General features: G+C 37.1%; 2 protein-coding genes across 3 annotated transcripts; one reads left to right on the top strand and one right to left on the bottom strand.

Moving 5' to 3' along the window:
- Positions 1–676: 676 nt before the first annotated feature.
- Positions 677–1,707, bottom strand: RB195_020799 (uncharacterized protein; the record flags this gene model as incomplete). The annotated part of the gene is made up of 3 exons (XM_064189270.1): positions 677–808; positions 1,364–1,593; positions 1,653–1,707. The coding sequence occupies 3 exons, from the start codon at positions 1,705–1,707 to the stop codon at positions 677–679; spliced, it is 417 nt and encodes a 138-aa protein (XP_064045151.1).
- Positions 1,708–2,797: 1,090 nt separating this feature from the next.
- Positions 2,798–19,838, top strand: RB195_020798 (uncharacterized protein; the record flags this gene model as incomplete). 2 transcript variants are annotated; one of them, XM_064189269.1, is made up of 24 exons in its annotated part: positions 2,798–2,845; positions 5,019–5,096; positions 8,794–8,865; positions 9,757–9,918; positions 11,548–11,628; positions 11,693–11,803; positions 11,913–11,978; positions 12,970–13,068; positions 13,196–13,338; positions 13,415–13,526; positions 13,590–13,756; positions 13,817–13,896; positions 14,752–14,852; positions 14,950–15,027; positions 15,099–15,284; positions 15,359–15,457; positions 15,806–15,979; positions 16,154–16,254; positions 16,340–16,441; positions 17,036–17,145; positions 17,774–17,872; positions 17,989–18,143; positions 18,213–18,372; positions 19,681–19,838. In XM_064189269.1, 24 exons carry the CDS (start codon positions 2,798–2,800, stop codon positions 19,836–19,838), a joined length of 2,742 nt encoding a protein of 913 aa, XP_064045149.1. The 2 variants fall into 2 exon arrangements, with proteins under 2 accessions (XP_064045149.1, XP_064045150.1); XM_064189268.1 differs by lacking the exons at positions 2,798–2,845; positions 5,019–5,096 and having other exon boundaries at positions 8,797–8,865.
- Between the last annotated feature and the right edge of the window lie 3,540 nt (positions 19,839–23,378).

Below are 23,378 nucleotides of genomic sequence, written 5' to 3'. Positions count from 1 at the left end.
CAAACATTTAATTATTTGCTTCTACTACAATCAGTGTTTCAATCTTCTATCAACAGTTTTTTTGCGCTACTTCGAGACCAAAATGTTGAAAAAAAAACTAATTACTTTCCAACGATCATCACAGATATCCTATGGTGAAGTTTCTGCAGCGAAGAGAAGCCTGATATTCTTGTGAAAGGTGCTGATGTTCATTTAAAGGGATCCGTTTAGATTTCTTGAAATAAGTATTGTATTTCAGTCTAATGCGGTTCATGTTGGAAAAAATTTCCAGGGAAAAATCCTGGCTCCAGAATAGCAGCCGTTAAAAAGAGGACAGCGGAATTTTTTTTTCCGAAGGATCTCTTCTTCAAAATTTTGCGTAGACTTTTGTCCTGATCAGAACCAAAAAATCAGCAAACAGCTTGAAAAACATAAGGGAACTTTAGTGAAGCTTACTTAGTTGGACCTTATCCGCTAAAAATGTAGGAAAAAAAAGCAAAAGTATATAAGACTCATTTTGGTAAAGTGTCGTCAAAAATTTTACGAAAAATTCCAATTGTTATTGTGTTATATTCGAAAGAAAATGGATTCTAGAAAAGTTCTTCTTTCTGTTATCCGTACATAATTTCTAAGATCTAAGTGGTTTGAGGATGAAATGTGAGAGGAGTTAGAACCTCAGGAGCAGATCGTTCCACACCTAAGAACCGAACACATACACACCTATGATCCATAGACATAGCTCATCACATAATAGTGTGATGTCCCATGGCCTCTTTCTCGTTATCCGGTGGCCATCATTAAGCGCACGGTCGGTCAGCGCCGATGTCTCCTTTATCAGAAAGGATCGAATCCGACCCTTTCGATACATAATGAACACTATCCGTAAGATAATAGTGCACCCATCTCGCACCTAACGACCTCCTGCGTTGCCGCAGCGACGCAAAAGGTCGAATAGTACCTGCGTAGGTAGCTCAGCGCTTCTTTTTTTCGTGCGGATAAATTCTTGAAAGCAATAAAACCCGAATTTTCAAAGCAGAAGAATGTTAATATATGAACACAATTCTAGGAAACTTTGTGTTTTCATGGATAAGCATTTCTCGGTCAAAATTGGTTTGGATAGTTGGAATTCGGCGTTTTCATGATAAATACTCCTCGACAATAGTGTTGGAATTTTGTAAAGGCTTGTTTATGAGGATTCATGAGTTCCTGGATGATTCTAATCGGATAAGAATTACTTTCCTGAGGATTTCGTTACGATTCGTCGGGATCTTTAAAGAGGAACTTCTATAAAGGATAGGACAAACAAGGGCGGAAGGATGACCAAGTAAACAAATAAGAAAATATGTAGATAAATAATATGCAAATAATATTCTTGTTCTGATACCAATAATCTAATGCCATATAACAATAATAATAATAATAATAATAATAATAATAATAATAATAATAATAATAATAATAATAATAATAACAATAATAATAATAATAATAATAATAATAATAATAATAATAATAATAATAATAATAATAATAATAATAATAATAATAATAATAATAATAATAATAATAATAATAATAATAATAATAATAATAATAATAATAATAATAGTCTAACTAAATTATAATCGTCACGATTAAATGTGAGCTGTTTGTTCGGTAATTAATTTGATAACCAGGATTTTTCCCCGGTAGTTTTGTAATTACCTGAATTATTTCTTTTTCCATCATTGTAAAAAAAGCTACAGCGGTGTCACCTGGATTTCTTCGCGGCACTCTCGATCTCTGTTCGCTTTAGTTTAACAACCCGTTTATTTGACTTGTTTTTTTTTTAAATTTTAAATTGGATTTTTCTCTCCGGAAGCTGGGCTGGTTTTCTTTAACAGTTAATTCTTCGCTTTACTGCCAACAGTATTTTTGCGAGACTTCGATACCAAAATGTTGGGAAAAAATTAATTATTTTTTTACGATCATCACAGATATCCTATGGTGATGTTTCTGCAGCAAACAGAAGCCTGATATTCTTGTGAAAAGGTGTCGATGTTTATTTAGAAGGATCCTTTTAGATTTTTTCAAATAATATAAATTTCTACACATGTATTTTTTATATTGTTTTTCGAACTAACTATTTCGAACTAATCCCTTGATTGTTGGGAAAAAGTTCCACGAAAAAATCTGGGGTTCCAGAAGAGCAACCGCTAAAAAGAGGAAGAGAAAAATAAAAGTGTGGAATTAGAAAGAAAAGAATTAAAAATTTTTTTATTAGAATTAAAGAATTAAAAAGAGTGGAATTTTTTCTCCGAAAGATCCCTTCTTCAAAATTTAGCATGAACGTTTGTCCTGGTTAGAAACAAAAAATCAGCGAAGAACTGGAAAAAAAACAAAAGAAAATGAAGCTTCCTTATCCGCTAAAAGTGTAGGAAAAAAGGCAAAAGTATATAAGAGTCATTCTGGCAAAGTGTCGTCAAAAATTTTACGAGAAATTTTAACTGTTATTGTGTTATTTAACTTTAACTGTGTTGACATATTCGAAAAAAAAAACGGATTCTAGAAAATTCTCCCCTTTGTTATCCGTACATAATTTCTAAGACCTAAGTGGTTTGAGGAGGAAATGTGAGAGGAGTTAGAACCTCAGGAGCGGATCGTTCCACACCTAAGAACCGAACACATGCACACCTTTGATCCATAGGCATACCACATCATATAATGGTGAGATGTCCCATGGCCTCTTTCTTGTTATCCGGTGGCCATCATTAAGCGCACATCGGTGTCTCCTTTATATGTTCGGATCTCTGCCAAAGCGAACGTGTCGCGCTACAGAATGGGTCGAACTCGACCCGTTCGGCGAACAATAAACACTATCCATAAGGTCATTATGCACCCATCTCGCACCTAACAAACGCTTCCAGATCTCTGTAATTCTCTAGAGGAAAGAATAAAGTGACCGGCCCTTATCAATCCATTCAACTTCAATTCAGGATCGTTTGAGGTTTATGAACGCCTATACAGCCCTACATTGACTCGCGGGGGCTAGTGGAAGTGTCAGATCCGTGTTTTTAATCCTCGCAGAGAATTCTAGTGGCTATTTTTCGGTACCGGAGTCATGAAGGGTTTGGTTGGCCCGTTAGTGCGTTAGTTGAAACCATCGGTCATTCAGCCATAGCCGAACTTTTTACCGACTGCGCTTCACCCACATTTTCTAGCGTAGTTCTCCTATAACGATATAAAGATCTGTTTGTTTCGATAATTTTTTTTCTCGTGATCGATTTTATAGTTGCTTTTATTTACCTCAATTTTTTTTGTCGAGCCATTTAGTTGATCAGCAAGATTTGGTAACGTAAAGGTTAGAAATTATCAAAGAACTGGAGTGTGGATAATACGTGAGATCCGTGATCGCTCTATGAGTGGATCAGAGAACAAGTCGACCTCAGGAATGAGCGGTCACCTGGTCAATACAAAAGGTCCACCACAAGGGCCACATGCCTGCCTGGCCCCACCCACTTCCCTTACTATTTAGTCGTCCTCCTCTCTAAAGGAACTTGATCCGTCACCGTTGTCCACAAAACCATCAGATTTAAGCCCCGTCATTCCTCATGGATATTTTTTACCGTTCTCTGTTGGCGTGAACCGTTCACTTTTGTCTCGATGTTGGTCTGGTTTTCGTCTGGTGAAACAAACGTGTAGATGACACACACATTCATTCATTTGTGGTTCAGTACATCCGAAACCACATGCGTGGGTGGGTGGCGAGAAAGCACTGGTTTATGGCGTCATTGAAATCTCGAACACTGTTGCCTGCTGTTTATGGTTGTGTGCGTGTGTGTGTTTGTGGGTGTAACACTTTGTTGCGAGCTTCTCCTTCTGCCCTTCTCGTATACGTACGTCGATGGGGTCGAAAACACGTTTCTTTCGGGTGGCACGCTGCGATTTTCCGTTGCGATGTTTGCCTGATTCAAGATTCGTTCGTGATTCGTTTTATGTCTCGTCTTTGATGAAATTGTCAGACAAAGATCACTAGGTGAAATTGTCTTTGTTCCAAGCTTCGCTTCGACCTCCCACCAATCGCTCTCCTGCTAGGAGCTGTCAGCGCGAGCATCTAGCGCTTACCGGCTTACTTTATTCTTTCAAAAAAAAACATTGTATTACCGTTTTCTTGTGAATTTCTAAGGCGGCTATAGTGTCGTTTGAAGGGTTCTTTTTTCTATTAGCCTGAAAAGTCCACGTCTTTTCTACTAAAAACCTCTTCGCTTATTATTTAGCAGTTTAGCGAATATTTCTAAAATTTTGCATTTCTTTACTTTTTATCGAAATGAAGCTACAGAATAAGAAACACTTCTTCATGAGATCATTGCCATTCTTACTAACGTCGTCCAGACTTCATTCCTAGAGTTTTTTTTTCTCACCGACGTCGATCAGCGTAGCTAATGTACCACATTTTTTTTTTCGAAAAAAATCATTGTTATATTTGTTTCACTTTTTTTTCAAAATGATTTAGTGTTTTTTGGAGACAAAAGTCATCTACACTTTTTTCTACTCTTCTCCTCCTTCTTTTTTCTCGTTTTCAATAAGTGACCAAGCCAAGCGCTTTGGTTTATTAACTCTAGGCGCTCCGGCACGTCAGGGACAATCGCCCATCGTCCATCGAATTGAATTCTATGTTGTTCCAGCTAACATGGAACTAGAAATCGGAATCCTGGTGTAGTCGAGAAAACGCATTTAAACTGCCCATTTTGTGTGTGCACCTATTCATTCTCAGCGAATCCGCCTAATCTCCTCCTCTCCTTCTGGTCCACCGCAAAACTCTCCCCGCCACGTCTCCCCCCCGCGCGCACACCTCCCTCTCCCTCTCCCTCTCCCTCTCCCCCTCTCCTCATCCATCCTCCGGTTCAACCGGTTCTATTGTTGGCATAGCATTAATGATTTGTCTAATCTCATGGCATCGTAGAACTCTCTTCAACTATGTGATATTTGTTACTGTCTTATATTTGATTTCATTTTTTCTGTTTCTTATATTTTTTTTATTTCCTTTTTATGCATTTCAGATCGTTCGAATTTTCGTTGTCATCCAAAAACATCTACGTCAAACTTCACTTCGAAGTACTGCAAACGGAAACTCTACGGTACATTTTTTTTCTTCGTTGTTGATTTTAGGTTTGATTTTTGGAAAATATTTCGGATTTCCAGGGAAGTTAGTGAAATTTTTCTAAATTCCCAAATATCTGACTCTAGAGAACAAGTAATCCAGATATTAAGACTCAAATCTCAGAAATTAGGAGACAAATAAAAAAAAATAATATTAATAAATGAACAGAAAAAACAATCTGAGAAGATCTAAACGATTACTAATGAATTTCAATATATTGATTGATTGCTTACTGGTTTCGTTCTGTTTCTATCTCTTTTTTCTAAATTATATTTTTATTTCTAACGTAGGTCAGCGTTTTTTTGTCCCGATTCTGTGGCATCCATGAGGATAAAAGCAAGGTTTCGACTTAGCATTTATTTAAGACCTTTAAAGGAAATTTAAGAAAACGAGAGAAAAGAAAGAAAGGAGAAAGAAATCAGAAACCCTCCAAGAAATCCGAGAAAAAAAAGGATTGAAAAATATTCTAGATTTGATGTAGAGGAATTTTGAATCATTTTGACCTTGAATGGGACACGATAGATTACGCGCCCTAATCAAGAACATGCCCTTGGCGATTAATCCTATTAAGCGGCGGTAGAACCGCACGTGTACAACAACATCAACGAATTTCACATGCGTAGCATTTGAATCAGGGGAAATTCGTTCGCATCGTTTTTCTGAACGTTTATTGCGTTCACACACACACTTCTTGTTACTAGAAGCACGTTCAATTTCGCTGTCAAAACGATGAAACTCGTCCCATCTCACGGATTCTTGTCCTTGTTCTTCTTGTTGACGGCATATTAATGGGGTTTTTCTGTGATGTTGTGGTCCAAGAACGGGACAAAAGTTAGAGGCTTTATTTTTTTCTTGTAGAAAAAGACTTTCGTTCTGGTTTCTTTTTTCCCGTCGTAAATTGATGTATTCATACCGTTCAACATATTAGAAAAAAAGGAAATTAAACTTAAAAAAAAATTAACATCAAAAAATAAAAAAAATAAAATAATAATAGAGAAATAGTAAAATTAAAGCCAAATTAAAGCTAAAAATTAAAATGAGGAAAAAACACAGTTAAGAATGAATTTTTAAGGAGATATCATCATTCCAGATTTCACTAGGTTTTTCGCCGTAATTTTGTTTCAAGTGCAGTTGTAGAAATTATCACGAAAGTCTATCTCGACCGTAATTTTTTTGTGAAGTACATTGGAGTAATTCCATTAGTTCGTTTAGACGTAGATGTACTGTAATTAACAGTACTCTTTCGTTCTCCTTCCTCTTTCTTTTTTTTATTCACTCATTCATTTAATTAGAGACGATAAAAAGGTATTCTTGGAGAGAAGAAGAAGTAAATAACATTAGTAGATAAATAACATAACCCTACATCCTGTCTCAATTACGTTGAGGAGGAACCAGTTATTCCTAGAAAAGGTGATGTTCCGTGGAAATTTTCCATTTTCTTTTCCAATTTTTCAAATATTCCAATTTTCTCATATTTTGAGTGCCCGAATATGTTTGAAACTAGTTCAAATATCTTAAGCGCAGTGTTTGAGGAAATTTTCGAGATTGTCGTTTCTTTTTCGAACGGACTTTAGGGTAAATTTTTGCAACCACCGCATTTAATGAGATCGGAAAAATAACAACAAAAAAAATTCCATCTTTATTACTGCTAGCACAATATCGATATTTTCGTGGCCGAAGGGAAAGTTTCAAGCGAAAACACTTATTTGACTGGAATATTTCCTCTTTTTTCGGGAAGAGAAGATCAATCAGAGCACGAAAGATCATCTTTCTAGATTTATGCCTCACATTACCCTTGATTTCTTCTCCTGGATACTCCAAGGAATCCTCGAAGTTGAATTACCTAGACCATTGTAGATAAAACCCTTGTCTTGCAAATTTTTTTTTGAAATTTTTGGAAAAAAAGATTTTGAAATTTAGTTGGCAGTGCATATGGCAATCGTTCAAGAATTTTTACAAAAATTTCCAGAAAATTAGGAATTTAGGTGTCAAAGCTCATGGATTTCCAGTCAGAAAAACTCCTCTAAATACTATTGAATCTATGGAATTCTTAATTTTTTTTCACAGATGGAGTTGCATAGGTTCCTTAATTCGGTGATATTATTGGAATAGGAAGGATTTTTCTTTTTCCAGTCGTAGGAGAATAGGTTGGAAACTCTATGCACCCAATTATCGCTGCCTTGAGACCTTTTACGCGGGATGGATATGCATAGAAATCTCTATCCTTTCACTTAATCGTACGAATGTTCGTTCGTTCGTTCGTACGTTCGTTGTTTCGTTCATTCGTAGCTGACTGAGTTCCCGCCTCATTTTACATCTACATAGGTCGACAGTCGACCATAGCAACGAATATCACGTCAAATCCACGATATCATCGATATCCGATCATTTCCAGCCGATCATTTTGTGCGTTTAAGGGGGGCGGTCCAGCGACGATGGAAAACCTTTAAAATCGGCCCCGTAATCGAGCCCCTAGCCCGCCGTTCCTTCCCACTGTTTCCACTTTCATATGAAGTCTTTAAAGGATTATTAGATGAGCTTTCAGGATTAGTGGAACTTATAAGAGTTTCCTTTTTCGGAATTTCTGCCAACTATTGGAATTTCGTATAGTATCCTACAGCATTCATCGCTTGCTATCCAATCCAATATACCCATCCAACGGTTTTTCTCCTCTTAGATGATGTTTGTTCTCGTTTCTGTGCTGAAATTGTGAATTCTGCGATTCCATAACGCTTTTCCATAACGATGTTAGTGAGCGGCGGTTCTCCTGCCTTTTGTACAAATTCGGCTTTCAAAATTCAAACCGAACAAATTTCGGAGCGGTGATTTAAATTTTTCTTGGTATTTTTGAACTTGTTCCGTCTTCCTAAAGCGAAAGTCTGGGCTTAATAGACTTAGGTTTAGGTTGTAAGGATAATTTGCTCTTCTGAGTATTTCTCAGAAATTAGCTCTACCTCTTTAGGCAAAAATCTTAACCCACAGTTTCGCCTCTTCGTGTCGGCTCCCAGACTTGAGGGGAAAATTCTATAAACACAAAAATAATCATCATCAAAATTCATTCCTGACCTTTAAAATGGGAGAAAGCGATAAATGGAAGGAATTCATTGGAATCCCCCATTTCTCACCCCTTCAACAAGCAGGTTTTCTCTGCATCACGCCTTTTTTTGCTTCTTCCATGAATCCTTCACCTCTGTAATTTGTATATGAGAACCGATGAGGACATGTATTTCTGACCTCGCTTCTCACCTCGTCCGCCTCCTCCTTCTTCTTGCCCTCGCTCGCCTCGTTTACACCGTCACCGTCACCACCCTCCTCTACGTCCTCATCTCATCGTCTTCCTTCTGAAAATCGGGGCGGCCGAGCCGGCTGTAATTATTTCATTTTACATAAGTCGATGACCTTTACGAAAAAAAAGGACTGTTCGATGGGGGGTACGTGAAGGCAATTTTCTGTCACCTACGTGAATTTGCGTTCCATAGCCTGTACTTTCCGAACATAGGACTTCTGCACGGTCTTCTTCCACTGTGGCACAAAACTTGCTTATGTGACATTTTGCACTTGTAATGCGCTTAAAATGTTCTTTGTTTCGTAGCACCCGTGAAATGAAAAAAAAAAACAGAAGTACTCGCTCGACTTGATTTGTTCGCACACAATCGTGAACGTCCATTTTTCAGGTGATGAGGCCGCTAGAGCGCTTTTTCTACGCTTACGGAAACTTTCTCGCCAGACATCCATGGCCTTTTATCGTGAGTTTCTTTCGATTATCAATTAGAGTTTCAGGATACTCATAGGTGACGAGAAATCATAGATTTTCATGGAAATTGAATTTTCTAGGATTACTGAAAAAGAGACAGCGAATTCTCGTTCTTTTATTTAAGACTAGAGATACAATAACGAAAGATATACAGAATGTGAAAGAGATGACCAAGTTTTTTTTTAACCGAAAAATCGTTTGTAAAAATTAAAAGTACATTCAAAAAAAAACTGGTGGATCTTTTAGCAGTTCATTTCTTGCTGGAAAATCTTTTGATGAACGAGTAAGGAAGATTTAGATCATAAAAATCAAATCAATAAAAAGAATCAAACAACATCAATCCTTACAATGTGGGGAAAACTTACAAAAATTGTGGAAAGATTAGAAATTTATCTATTATTCTACAAAAATGTACCACATCGGATAGGAAAAGTCAGAACAAAAAAGTTGCAACACAATCTGCAACAAAAACTTTTTTGAATTTAGTAATTTTTCTCAAGAGAAAACCTCGTAGAAAAGGGAAAATCCTTGAGGGAAAATCCATACCATATAAATAATTTCCAAGTAGAGGCCCTATGTGTGCTAACAACCATTTCGATCAGCATAATTTTAAGATAATTTTCATCATTTTTTCTTTTTTTTTCGACACACGACCACAACACTTTTGATGTTAACCGTAACGTGTCTCGTTTTCTTTCTGGAAGAGAGGTCATTGTGAGAATGTCTCGATTACTTTTGAGTATGCGCATTGACTTGTGTATTATCTATAGAACCAGTATAGATACACTTGACTCTGTAAAAGAACGAGAAAGCGTGCACGACGAACATGAACACAATTTGTTCTACCGTAATCCTACCGTAATTTTTTCTTGTATTCTTACAGATCATCCCAACACTATTGACGATCTTCTCATCCTATGGTATGGTATTTTTCCATTCACAGGATGATATTTGGGATATTTACGCACCGCTCGATGCTCTATCACGTGTGGAGGAAAAAGCATTGTTACCATTTGAATATGCTTCCGCATCGCATCACTATCGGGTACGTATTTCGAATTACCCGGGGGAATTTTTCCTGTTAATCTTTTCAACATCTCTTCGAGAACACATCGGAATCGATCAATTCGTTTTTTTGTGTTTCCGCGTTCTTTTTTCCCCCTTTCGCGAAGGCCCATTTGCCAAGGTTAAATCACTTTTTTGGTCTTCTCAATCAAGGACACGATTATTTTGCAAATGCTACTGTAGCTAAGTTTTTTTCGTGCACATCGGAGCAATCCAATCCCTTTATGACGAGGTTGTGGGGACCCTTTCTATCTATGTGACTAAATGTTGGAATTTGAGCAAGTTCAGAAGGATTGTGCTGGGTCCCATGATTTGATTGTGATGGTGTATGGATGTGACAGATCTTAGAACGAACGTTACCATTGCGTAGAATGGTTAGATCCTATAATTAGCGGAAAGAACAGCAGTACTACGAACCGGGGGAACAAACCAGTTTCTTAGTCATACAGTAGCTCAAGAGTAACGAGAATCTTCAGCCAGTTTCCCGAAATAATTTATTCAATATGAAAAGGTGGAAATTGAAAAGTGGAAAAATTGAAATCCGTCAGTGGATTCCCTTTGTGGATAATTTATAAAAACGCAGAGAGGCCACCCGGTTGAAATCTGGCTTTTTAGTAAGGGGTAGTTAACCTAATTAATTTGTTAATGATATAATTAATTTACTAATAATTTACTGGGTTTATTAAATTATGGATTATTCTTGAAAAACTCATAGAATTGAGTCTTCTGCGACCACAGCTCCTCATTAATTTAATTAAGGTAAGTTTAATTCTGGATAAAGGTCTATAAGACGACCGCTTCTTCTTTATACGATTCCGAGCGCAGATTTTCAGAAGTCCTCAAATGGGACCCTATCTGGTCAGAAAAAAAGAATGTTTTTCAGTCCACCTCAATCTTTTTTTATTGGAGTTGTCCATGAAATCCATCTAATCCTGATCTTTCTATCTTTTCGTGATAATCCTCCGGGAAATGGTAAAGCAGTTAATTAGGCAGTCATTATTAAGTTGAAATCCTCCATATTCAAACCGTTAGAACCGTTAAACTAGCTAATTAATGGATTTTATGGACACCTTATAAGCTCCAAGTAAACCTTACTGTAAAATTTTTTAATATTATTAAAATATTTATTTTATTAAAAGTTGTATCCCCTGAAAATGGTGAAATAGTTAATTTGGTGTCATTAGTCAGATATTCAGACGAAATCCTTCGTGTTCTACCTAGAACCGTAAAATTAACTAAGTAACGGATTTTATGGACACCTTATAGCCACCAAATACAGCTTACTATCTAACATTATGCAATTTATTTTATTTAAAAAATCAAAGGTCATCCTCACAATCACGATAATCTCAAAAATGTTTTCTTTTTTTGAGTTGTAGCGTTACGAATGTGTTCCTATCCGCCGCAATTCACGACGGCACAAACTTGACGGGGGTTGCTTTTGCAAACGCGCCGTCGACAACTTTCACCTCGACCACGTACGGATTTTCTTCGAAACGAGTTCTCCTCAGAGCCTAGCCTAGCCTGGTGATCACGACGGGGGGATGTGCTATGTACTACGGGGGCCGGATAATCGTACACGGGACCATCTAAGTGCGATTGATTTCAGATGCAAATACTTGTCACAAAAAAAGATGGCGGTAATGTGTTAACTATGGAAGCATTGGATCAAATGCAAGAAGTTCAAAAGGTTCGTCCGTCGTTTGCGGATTATTCATTCGAATATTTGTTTCATTCAACTGAACGAATTTCAGTTTATCACTGAGAATATTACTGCTTCGAATGGAATCACTGACTACCACTACCATGACTTTTGTGGTGTATACTGTGCTGACAGTAATACTGCGGTCATTGCTTTTTTACAGGTAAAATTCTATTCATATCGGAACTGTTCTGGAAAGCTCGTATTTCCCATCCAGTGTGGATTGTGGATTTTTCTAAGGGGAAAAAATAAATATTTATGTGATTTTTTAGACTGCATTAGCATCACAAGGGATGTCATCGATGAAGCTCACATTCCCAATCGCTCAAGCACTTCAGGTTTGTGGTTTTCCCATTTTCAGAAGGGCCCTCAAATGGGACCCTTTACAGTCAAAAAAGCCACCTGCTGGCAAGCCACCTGTTTCTCTTCTATGAAGTCGTTCAAAAAATCGATTACCTTATCTCTTTACCTTATTCGGAACCCTGCTGTAGACGTAGAGTTCCGAAGTTTAGTCTTCGTATCGATGAAAAATCAAGAAAATAAGGAAGAAAATAAAAAAAAAGAAATAATCCATTGTGACAATTTTTCTCTTTACACTGTAATGCGGGTGCCTGTAACGTGATTTTGTATTTTTTTTCCTTGAGAATTCTGGGGATAAGAGTAGTTCTTAATGAAAAGTTTTTTTCTAAATCCAAAAAAGATTAAAAGAAAAAAAAATTAAAGTAAATAAATAAATAAACAAAATAAATAAGATAAAATAAAATAAAAAATAAAACAAAAATAAATATTAAATAAAAAGCCATTGGAAGTGCTTGTAAGCGGCACACTAACACTTACGGACGTTTTTAGAATCTTAAAACACTTAAGTTATTCTCTTTATAATAGCCAGAATGGAGCTGTGCTTTTAATACATAATAATACATTAATAATTTGATATATTCTAGTTATTTAGCCGTCCCAGAGAAACCTAAATTCCTCTAATTCGAAGTCCAAGAAGTGACACTACTTTAAAAAAAAGAATTCCTTCAACAAATATTACAAAAAAAGTGGATCAAATATGATTCATGTCTAATGAGTCTGTTGCGTCCAAATAAGGGTTTGGGTACTTAACGAGGAAACAATTAAGCGCTTACGTAGATATTCCTGCAATGTTGGAGGTTATACCGTAAAATTTGCAAAAAAAAGTCGGATGCGCTGTAAAATCCGTACACAAAATAGTTCTCAGTAGTTGCCGCCATTTTTTTCTCGCGGTATTAGTGTTCTTCAGCTTCAGCAAATCCACAATATCTCACCGAAAACTAAGAGAAATTAGAACGCAGAGATTTTCAGAAACGTGTTTTCCTCGGTTGGTCGCTTGGTGATTTGACGTACTCACGTGAAAGGCCGGATGAAGTGGAGCAGGCTCGACTGGTGATACTGCACTACATGGTGAGCTATAATCCTGAAAAAAAAAAGACAATTGTAAAAAAATAGACATAGCCAAATAAGTCAGCCAATATTTCAAGAAAAATGACATCTACCAAAACCTACCCATTATCCAGCAGATAATCTTCAGGTGGACACATCGCTGCCGAACGGAAAAGTGTTGGCGCATGATTTCGAGATGAAGCTGAGACGAATTTTTGCCTCATTGACCGAGACTTCTCATGATTTAAACTATGCCCTGCTGAGTAGAGCTAGAGAGATGAAGGAACAGAGGTGGGAGATTTTCCACAAAAGTTTCCGAAACCTTCCATGGGTTTCACAAAAGATTTCCTGGATTTCCTTCTTTTAGGGATATCACGATCGTTGCATTACCGTTTCTTGGTCTTACTGTTCTCATACTTGTCGCTTTCATGCTTGTCACTCTTGTTGATGTTCCATTCTATAGAAGTCAATATATGGAGGTATGTGCGGGTCACATGATTACCGTAATTTTCTTCCTGGTTCCAAATAAATCCGCTATTTAGTCGCTGGTTGGTGTGTTCTCACCGGCAATGGCCCTGTGGACGACCGGTGGTTTCCTGTTCTGGCTCGGCTTCCCCTTCTCGAATATTCTTACCGTTGTACCGTTCCTGGTTATAGTGATCGGTATCGATGACGCATTCCTTGTTTTGGCTGGATGGAGACAATCAACGTAAGGATTTTTAGCGTTTAAGAAGTCTCGGATGAAGATTTCTTAAAATTTTCGGTTTAGGAAAGGTGCATCACTAGAGCAGAGAATTGCCGAGTCAGTAGCGATATCTGGAGCTTCTGTCACTGTCACATCTGTCACCGGTAAAAATTTTTAATTTCTTTTTTTTTTGCAAATAATATACAGTGTGAGATAGGTGTTAAAAAGTGCTTGAAAAGCAAGGTCGGCGAATTCCGTGGAAAACGTTCAGGAATTAGGTGAAATAAAGACGCAGTCCTTCGAAAAAATTTATTGGAGAAAATTTCGAAAAAGGATCACAATTGAAAATTTGGAGGAATAACTTAAATTCTACAGATTATCCACAGAAATTGCAGGAATTAGACGAAATGAAGTCCCTCCAAGAGTTTATTTTTAGATAATTTAGAGGATCATAGCGGAAAATCTGGAAGAATTAACTTAGTTACTTTTCCATGCTACTAACCAACGCAAAACGCAAAAAAAAAACACTGTGATTATTTCAAAACTGTCCTTTTTTTCTCTTTCCTTAGTTTTTTCCTCACTTGTCTCCTGAAGAATCGCCAAAAAATCCTAAAAAGTAAATTTATATCTGGATTTGAAACACTTGTTCCTTCGGGGAGAAAAAAAAGCGTTGTTGCTGCGCTGTTCTGACGTTTATGGTCAGTCTGTGCGTGGATTTCAATAGCGATTTAAGTGGATAATGCGTATACGTCGACTAAAAACGGCTTAACCGACAAAACGTGAGCGCGCTGAGTGATTTCGAGTGAGTGAGTGAGTGAGCAGATCGGAAAAAGGGGAAAACTTATATGATTTTCGGATATCAATGCTCTCGGAATGAAAAATGAAAGAAAAAACTACCTCAGGACTTAGATTTTCTCCTGGATTTATCCTAAATTATCTTGGCGTAATCGTTGCGGGACCAAAAAGAGATGATTTTTTAGTAAATTTCCGCTAAACTATCTAAATTCTCCTTATTCCAGATGTTCTCTGCTTTGCCATCGGCCTTTTCTCCAACATGCCTGTCGTACGACTTTTCTGCTTGTTCACCTCACTTGCTCTGTTTGTGGACTATGTCTATCAGGTCAGTGATGTCTAAGCGAAATAAAACCAAAAAAAAAAATTCATTTGAATACATATTTTAATAATAAATAATAATTTTAATAATAATAAAACTTCAGATGACATTCTTCACAGCAGTGATGAGTTTCATCGTTCGGCGACAAATTCGACTGGATGTGAAAGCAATAAAGAACAAGGTTGGTTGGGAGCAGAAGATCAATAGAAATCCATTCTAAAAATCAATAGATTGATCGCAACTCCAATTCAGGAAACGATTCCATCGATTGAAAAGTTGAAGGCAAAAGTATGCGAGAAACCCGTGTTCTCTATTATGTTCACACCCACACCGGTACAATCGAAACCACCGAAAAGTCGTCTGGAAATTTTTAGCGATTGCTTACACACAAAAACGGCTAAAGTTTTTGTAATGCTGCTCTTCTTCTCGCATATTGGGGTACGTTTAACCGTTTCGCTGTAACCCTTGTCGAAAAATTTCTGCCTAATCACCAAAAAAACATTTTTTTTAAGATTAGTGCATTCTTCGCTAGCAAGGTGAGCACCCATTTTGACATGGAAAATCTCTATCTTCAAGGATCACCACTTACAGAAATTTCTCGTAGAATGCAGGTGAGAAAAAGCTCAATTGATTAATAATATGTATTTTCTTTTCTAATAATATTATTTTCTTTTCCAAAAAAAAAACGCAACTATTGAGCTCATAGCGTTAGCGCGAAAACTGGTTCCAGGCGGCTGTGGATATCTAAATAATCCATTATTCTTGTAGGGGCATTAAGTGCTGAATAGTGTATTCTTCTTGTAGGACATATAGCAATGACTGCGAATTTCTATTAAAAAAAAAAATGGCGCAGAGCGCCCAAAGAGATAGGGAGCCGGTCGCCAGGTAACATTATGGGGACCAATTTTCGCTCGAAAAGTCTCAGCATCAAGAAAAGCAGGTTAATGTGGGAATTCCAGGATTTCGTGTTGCGAGAGGCATTCGTTGTGAACTTTGCCGTTCATCCAATACCTGATTTCCAAAATGTAACTATTCGGGAGAAATTCGAAGAGATGATTGGACATCTGGAACAAATCCCAAAATATGCAGCGGGACCTGAATCGACGATTATTTGGACGCGAGACTATAATACTGTAAGTTGTGCGGTTTTGAGTAGAAAATTCCCTCATCGGTATATTGATTTTTCCTGTGGAAGGAAAGTTTTCATATTTGTGCTTCGAAAAACAAGAAAAAAAAACAACGACAAAAACAAACGAAAAAGAAAAGACAAACAGAAAAGATTTATAGTAAAATTCCTGGAGATTTAGGCCATCGCCTTCTGGGGTGAAGAAGAAGACTTCTGGATGCCAGAAACTATGCTTAAAACCTATCGTGAATATGGATTTGAGGAGAAGTTCATTACTACCAAGTAAGGAGTTTTTTTTAGCATTACTGATTTATAAAGGTGCGTGAAGCGATATTATTGATTTTCTTTATTGCTTCACTAATTATAGGCACCTAAAAAATGGTACTGAAGTGATGGATGGCTTCTATTTCATTATCGCTTACCACAATATGAGCACATTCCCGGAGGTTCAGGATCTTATGGAACAAAGGTGATTTTATTTTTTTTTAAATTAATTTCTAGGTTCATACATTTGAAAACTTCCGGTCGTTTTGAATTCCGTAATTTGAAAGTCTTTGGCTGAAATAATTTTTGCTGAGTTTTAGGATATGGAAAATTATATTTACAAAATGATAAAAACAATAAAATGTATAATATAAATAAATAAAAATATAAAAATGAAAAAAATATATTAATTTCCGTAATTTGAAAGTATTTGGCTGAGCTAATTTCAGGAGGAGTTAATTCTAATTAATTCTTATTAGCCCAATAATTCTTATTAGTTAAGAAGCTAATTCTTATTAGCCAATTTAATTTAAAGTTAATTTTTGCTGTGTTTTAAAATAGAAAGAAAAACATATCTATAAAACAAAAAAATAATAAAATATCATGATATATAATAACGGGACATGACATATAATATATATAATAATATAAATATAAATATAAATATAAAAATACATATTGAATGCCGTAATTTGGAAGTCTTTAGCTGAATTAATTTCTGGAAGAGCGTAAAAGCTGGAAGTTTTCCGCTAGTCTTTTTTTATATTAGATGCTTTCATAATCCATAATTCTCTTCCAGGCGTGCCATCATCGCATCCTATCCGTTCAACGTGCTCTCTCATCATCCACTCGAGAAAGTTCCAACGGAAAGTGCAGCAAGTGTACCGAAAAATTTCCTGCAAACTGCCGGTGGGTATTGCGGAAAAGATTCTGTTCTTAAAATTTTGTGATAGGCACGAAATTATGGAACATATTCCGAAATTTGTTCACGTGCCGTGATTGATTCTGGAGAGTTATGGTAACGAACGCAGGACTAAGCAACCCTGAGACCTGCACATTTAAAACGATAGAATAAAGTGGGGAATAAAGTTCGCAGCACTGATCATTCTCTATGGGGATATCCCTACGGGTTCGACTTTAAATTCAGGATCATAATCCATGTAAATGGAGCGATCATCCGAACACAAAATGCAAATAATTACTCGTGAAATATCACTTGTACCATTTGAAACCGTCTAATAATACCATAAGACTCTAAATAAATAATAATATAAAAATAATAAATAATATAAATCCTGAGCGGCATTTGTCAATCCCTATGGGGATGTCCCAACGCGTTCGATTTTAAATTCAGGATATAGGATGATCCATGTAAATGAAGCGGTCGCCGTAAATACGCCTATCAATAAATAATAATATAAAAATAATAAATAATGTAAGTAACATAAAAAATCACAAAAATAATAAATAATATAAGTAATATAAATTCTGAAACAGTAGAAGAACCGTCAGAACTATTTAAACGTAGCAATTTTAGTGTCTGCGGTCGTTCTGATGTCCCTCTTGGTGCTGCTGTTCGTGATGAACTTCGAAGCGATCATTTCAGTGATCATATCGATTATTTCCATATGTGTAGGTGAGTGCCAAACCCATATCCTCTATTTCTATATTATATTTCTCCTATATTTCAAATAGACAAATCAAAAAGACAATATTTCTCCCCTCTCTCTCTCTGGAATGAATTCGTTATAGGAATCATCGCTTATCTTCATCTATGGGGTGTGAATCTGGACGCAGTATCATTGATCAGTATCCTGATGAGTATCGGATTCTCCGTGGACTACTCAGCTCATGTCTGTTACCATTACTTTGCGCATGCCGCTGAGGAGTGCAAAGAGGTCATGAAGGTAATCAATTTTTCTTATTTATTTATAGTTTATTTACTTTAGTGATACATTCACGAGACTAAGTTTCAGTCCGAGACCGGTACGGTGGAATCAGGAAGCAGTTCAAGCAGCGAATCAATCAATAAATCATCGAAAAAATCGATACGAGAGCAATCTGTCAAACGATTGGTGGCTACGTTGCACGGTGTTGGATGGCCTGTAGCTCAGAGTGGATTGAGTACTGTAATGGGTGAGTTAGAAGAAGCCTATAATATTTCAGAGGACTAGGAAAATCCAATATTAATCGTCCACGTATTTCTAACTTCCTCTACTAGATCACTACCAGGTCCCGGCTTGAAATTACCGAGCACTGTACATGATAGTTGTTGATTACTTACTGGTTGCCTGGGATTTAATTTTGCTAAGTAACTCCGGAAAACCGATTTTCTGATCCTTAGAATACTAGACCACTACTAGGTCCTGGCTTGAAATTACCGTACACTGCACGAGATAGTTGCTTAGGGATTAATGTTACCATAGATGTTTCGGGAAAAATCGATATTCTATTCCTTAGAACCACCTAAACAATCGAAATGTCTGACGAGTTCATGGAAAAAAATCCATAGATAGGATTAACATCATCTTACGAAGCTATTCTTTTTTGATACTCAGTTTCCTGAAAATTTACGCTGATGTGGTCCATAATTTTGTGGAGAATTTAAAGCCAGCATACTACGAATCTGACGTAGTGAGGGAATCCACGGGAAAAGCTATAGATGGAGTTGTAGATTCCGGAATCAGGGGTGGTTCCGCACACCTCTTCCTAGTCGTTCTAGAAAACAGCGTGGGAACCGCTTTAGTTCCTACGAGGAGCGTTAGAACGCTCTTCTATACATACGTTTTGCTCCCATCAGCAACGTATTGACTAAGTTTCACTTGATTAGGTACCCGAGTAGAACTCACTGGCTTCGGACCGCTGCGCGCAGCTGGATGCGGCGCGTGTGCAGGGGTGGAACGTTGCAACTGAAATCATCGTGAAAAGCGGAGTCCTTCACGTCGTTTTTTTTTACTACGATTAGGTAGAGATGACCGAAACCATCCCTGAACCCGCAATCTATGACGCCGGATAGAGTTCGTCCACTTCGGAAATCCATACCACGTCAGATTCGTGGGATGATGTTTTTAGACTTCATTCATTAGCTTTTGCCTTTTGATACTTAGTTGTAACACATGAAACATTTCTATTTTTTCTTAAATTCATTTCTAGAGAGTCAAAATTCATTTGTAGAGAGTCGGGGAAATTCTCCTCTTGAGATGTTTCTCTTTGTTAAAGTGTTTTTAAGTGGATGTCTTTCCTATCCTACGCTGGGGAAGGCGGTTCCTAAACTAACGCGGGGGAACCCGGGGAAATAAACCGTTAAGCGTGGATTAATGCTCATGTCCCTATAGCTATCCAGGGAACTCTGGCTCACTTAAATTCTTATTGCCTTTATTCATTGGCTGTTAAGTCTCTGAATGTCTTTTGAATTTTTTAAAAATATTTTTTTTTCTCGTTCAGGAATGTTCCCATTGATGTTCGTGCGGGCATACGTTGTAGCTGTATTCTGGAAGACAGTATTTTTAGTAGGATTGTTGGGTATGTTCCATGCGTTGCTCATATTGCCAGTGATATTCATATTGACCGAAGATCTCAAGCGATTATTAAAATTAAGGTAATAGTAATCAACTGTGATGATTTTATCTAGCATGCTCATTTTATCACCTTATCAACGATATGGGTATTGATGCTGCTTTTTATGTGTGTGTGTGTGTTTGTGTTTTTTCTTATATCACATCGTTTTTTTTTCTTCTTCTTTATTTGTTTCTCATTATGTTTGTTGATGTTTGTTCATACAGAACCTAACGATATTTGTATATTGTAATGTAATATGCTTCATTTTTCGATGCATTCGTTTTTACTGCGATTATGGACTGATTAATTAGTTTTTAATCAGTTTTTAGTGCGTAATTTTCGCAAAGAAATCATAAAATCACGAAAGATGATCGACCCACCCTGAAAGAGATTTACTATCGCTGTTTCTAGTCTTCTTATTATTGTATAGTAGGTTTTTCAAAAATTTTTCAAAATTGTCCTCCATTAGGAACGGTCTTTCCGTCGGTGTGTGTAAATAAAAATTTTTCAATATGCTTCTTCTTACATACGTATAATTTGTGATATGTTAGAGGAAAATAACAAATAATTTTCATCATAAAGACAAAATGGACGTATTGTTCTTTTTTTACGGTGTTCCGCTCGGAATAATTCGAGCATACTGTCACCTGTATGTACGATGAACCCGTTAAGTAAACTACTGGAAAGTAACAGTCATTTTATCTCCTTAAAAAAACGACCCAATTTAATTTCCTGAAAAAGGAGATTCAAGAGAGCATGAGAAAGGAAATCCAGCAACTCAACTCAAAGAAAACTCAAAGAAATCTGAAAAAATTTCTTTGACGAATAATACCCTCAAGAGGGGAATAGTTATAATGAAGTATCAGTTGTTCATCCTAACTTATTCTGTTGTAAATTCTTTTGAGAGAAAAAATTTAAAAATTAGAATTGGTTCTGTAAATAATATATAGAACCTTCGGAGCATAGAAGCGTCGCACTCCCGGAAAATTTTCCAAAAAAAAGTTCATAGAAAGTTAAAATGAAAAAGGATAAACTCCGTTCCACTCAATCCTGTCCCAATCTCTCCGTCGTGATAGTTGTTCCTGCTGAACAAAACTCATTCCGTTGCCGGGAATCGAACCCGGACCTTACGGGTGAGAGCCGTAAATCCTAACCACTAGACCACAACGGACATGTTGTCAGTCAATCCACTTGTGGCTCACCACCACGTTCACTTCAATTCAGAATCGTTTGAGGATGACAAAGGGTGTAACTGGCCCATACAATGACTTGGCGGGGGCTAGCCAAAGTGTCAAGTCAGCGTTTTTATCCTCCCAGACAAGTCTGGTACCAATTTATCGACCCCGGAGGGATGAAAGGCTTGGTGAGCACCAGGGCAGATTCGAACCTCCGATCGATCCTGCATGAAGCGGAACCTCTAGCCGCTACACTACACCCACCCTAAAAAGTTAAAATATGTGGATGAAATATCTAAAATAGAACTGATTTCTTTCCAGAAATTTAAATGAATGTTGGCAAACACACAACAACACAACATGTAACAACAATTGCGTCTCCGTCTTTTGTCTTAGGTATCTTTGTTTTATGAAACAAAAATATTTTCTTTTTCGATCGAAAAGAGAAAAATATTGGAGTACTTTGCGACTGAACAATTGAAATTCCTAAACTTATATTTTAATTTACTCCTTGTACGAAAGGAAATAGTTGTACAATCTCCGTTTTTTATTTTTGTTTTTTTAAAAGTAAACACCTGCACTCAGACATTGAAAGGGGAACGGTCAAGAGGTACCCGTATGATGTGCCACCGCGTATCCAGGAGGCTAATGAGCGTCGTTAATTGCACCGCGCGTCTCCTGATACCGTCATAATCGCTACAGCAGCCTGACTGCTCCTCTTGTGCTACGTCTTCAAGATGCCCCGCCCACGCCTCCCTTCCCTCCCATTTCGCCGCGTCCACCGCTCTTACGACGAATTTTTGTCGCCGCACCTACAGCTCTTATGATGCGCTTTTAAAATCGAATGGAAAGGAAAGAACATGATATTAGATGTTGTTCGAAGGTCTACATAAAGTGTGCTTGCAAGTTAATATAAAAGAATGAAAGAATGAAATAGATTTGTATAGGTGATATGCGATTTGAAAATGCGAGAGAAATCGAAATTATCCAGTTTCGAGTTGTTAGGTGGAAAACACTCATTCATCTCTGGGAATGCAAGAGATGTTTCAAAAAATGTCCCACTGATCGGTGTTATGCTATCATTTTTACTTTTTTCTTCGCTTTCTAAGGATTTCTTTTTGCTCATCTAGCTGGGTAAAATTGACGTCCAACGATCAACGAGGCGCGAATAATGCCTCACAGACATACACTGTACCTAAAGGTATATCTCGAAGATACAAAGGTCTCTGTTCGCCACTAATATACCTAACCTGTCATATCGATTTTATACAGAGAATAGATAGAGATGAAGCGATAAAACGCTGTTGAAAGAAGTTTGAAGAACCATACAATTTCAAATTTCTATTATATAAAACTGTATAAAACGTACAAGCATGTATTGAAATATTTGACATGTGCTGTATATAAACATTATATCTATGTAAAATTTTGAAAAGGTAAAATGTAGAAAGGAGTTTAAAGAATGTATACAAAGTAATAAGCGCATAAATTTACTGTTATTATAGCTGCTGCAGTTGAAGCTGAACACGAATTCGCTGAATGGCATCGTGACAAACAAATACTTATGCACTGCTAGTTTATATCGAAGACATAGGGCATGAAATGTGTTAAATTATGAGATGTGTGGAAGTATATGCATGTTATTCTTTTCCCTGGAGCATCTTTTTGAGATGATTTTTACTTATGTAAAGTTACATTGGATAGAAGGATCTACTTCTTCTCTTTTATTCCCAATAATATGCGCTTAGTTTACTATATCCGTACATCAGAATTCGCTGCGGCAATTCGTTCTTCACTCCCTCTCCAAAATTCGCACTATCTACCGCTTCGTCGCGGCGCGAACGTCGCGCGCGGCGTTGATCAGAGAGCAATAGGTAGGCGGGGTGTAGGTGATCTCAGGCGGTCGTGGAGAATGTATAGCTGGTGGAGCGGCAGTCGTAATTACGCGGAGGAGCGCGGTGCTGAAGGGAGGACAGGAGCGGTCAGCCGGTTTTCACGGGTACCTCTTGTCCCGCACCCACATGGAAACCATTTAAAAGAAATAGAATAGATGACAATGTTCTAACCTGTTTGTCCCCTGTCTCCTTATTTTAACTTTTTATCTATATTTGTACACTTTTGATATTTCTAAAATTTTTTTTGTTTACCGAAGAGACATCACCAATATTAACGAAAAACAGTAACAAGATCACAGCTAACAATAATGTAAACAAATTTTCACCGATACAACAAATCAATAAATCGAAAAAAAGAAATCGAACAGAAAAACTGGTGCATTGAGGTGTAGAAAGAGGAACTTTTCCAGATTTTTTGCTCTTAAGGGTCCCGGTAGTTCTCCGCGGATGGGACCATCAGAAAAAAGACGTAGGCATTGTGTTGACGATGCTGGTGCAGACAAATATTTCATCG

Source organism: Necator americanus, chromosome II (genome assembly GCF_031761385.1).
Source record: "Necator americanus strain Aroian chromosome II, whole genome shotgun sequence".
Taxonomy (NCBI): domain Eukaryota; kingdom Metazoa; phylum Nematoda; class Chromadorea; order Rhabditida; family Ancylostomatidae; genus Necator; species Necator americanus.
The sequence above is the reverse complement of the archived record's forward strand: the minus strand, read 5'-3'. Positions and strand labels throughout refer to the sequence as shown.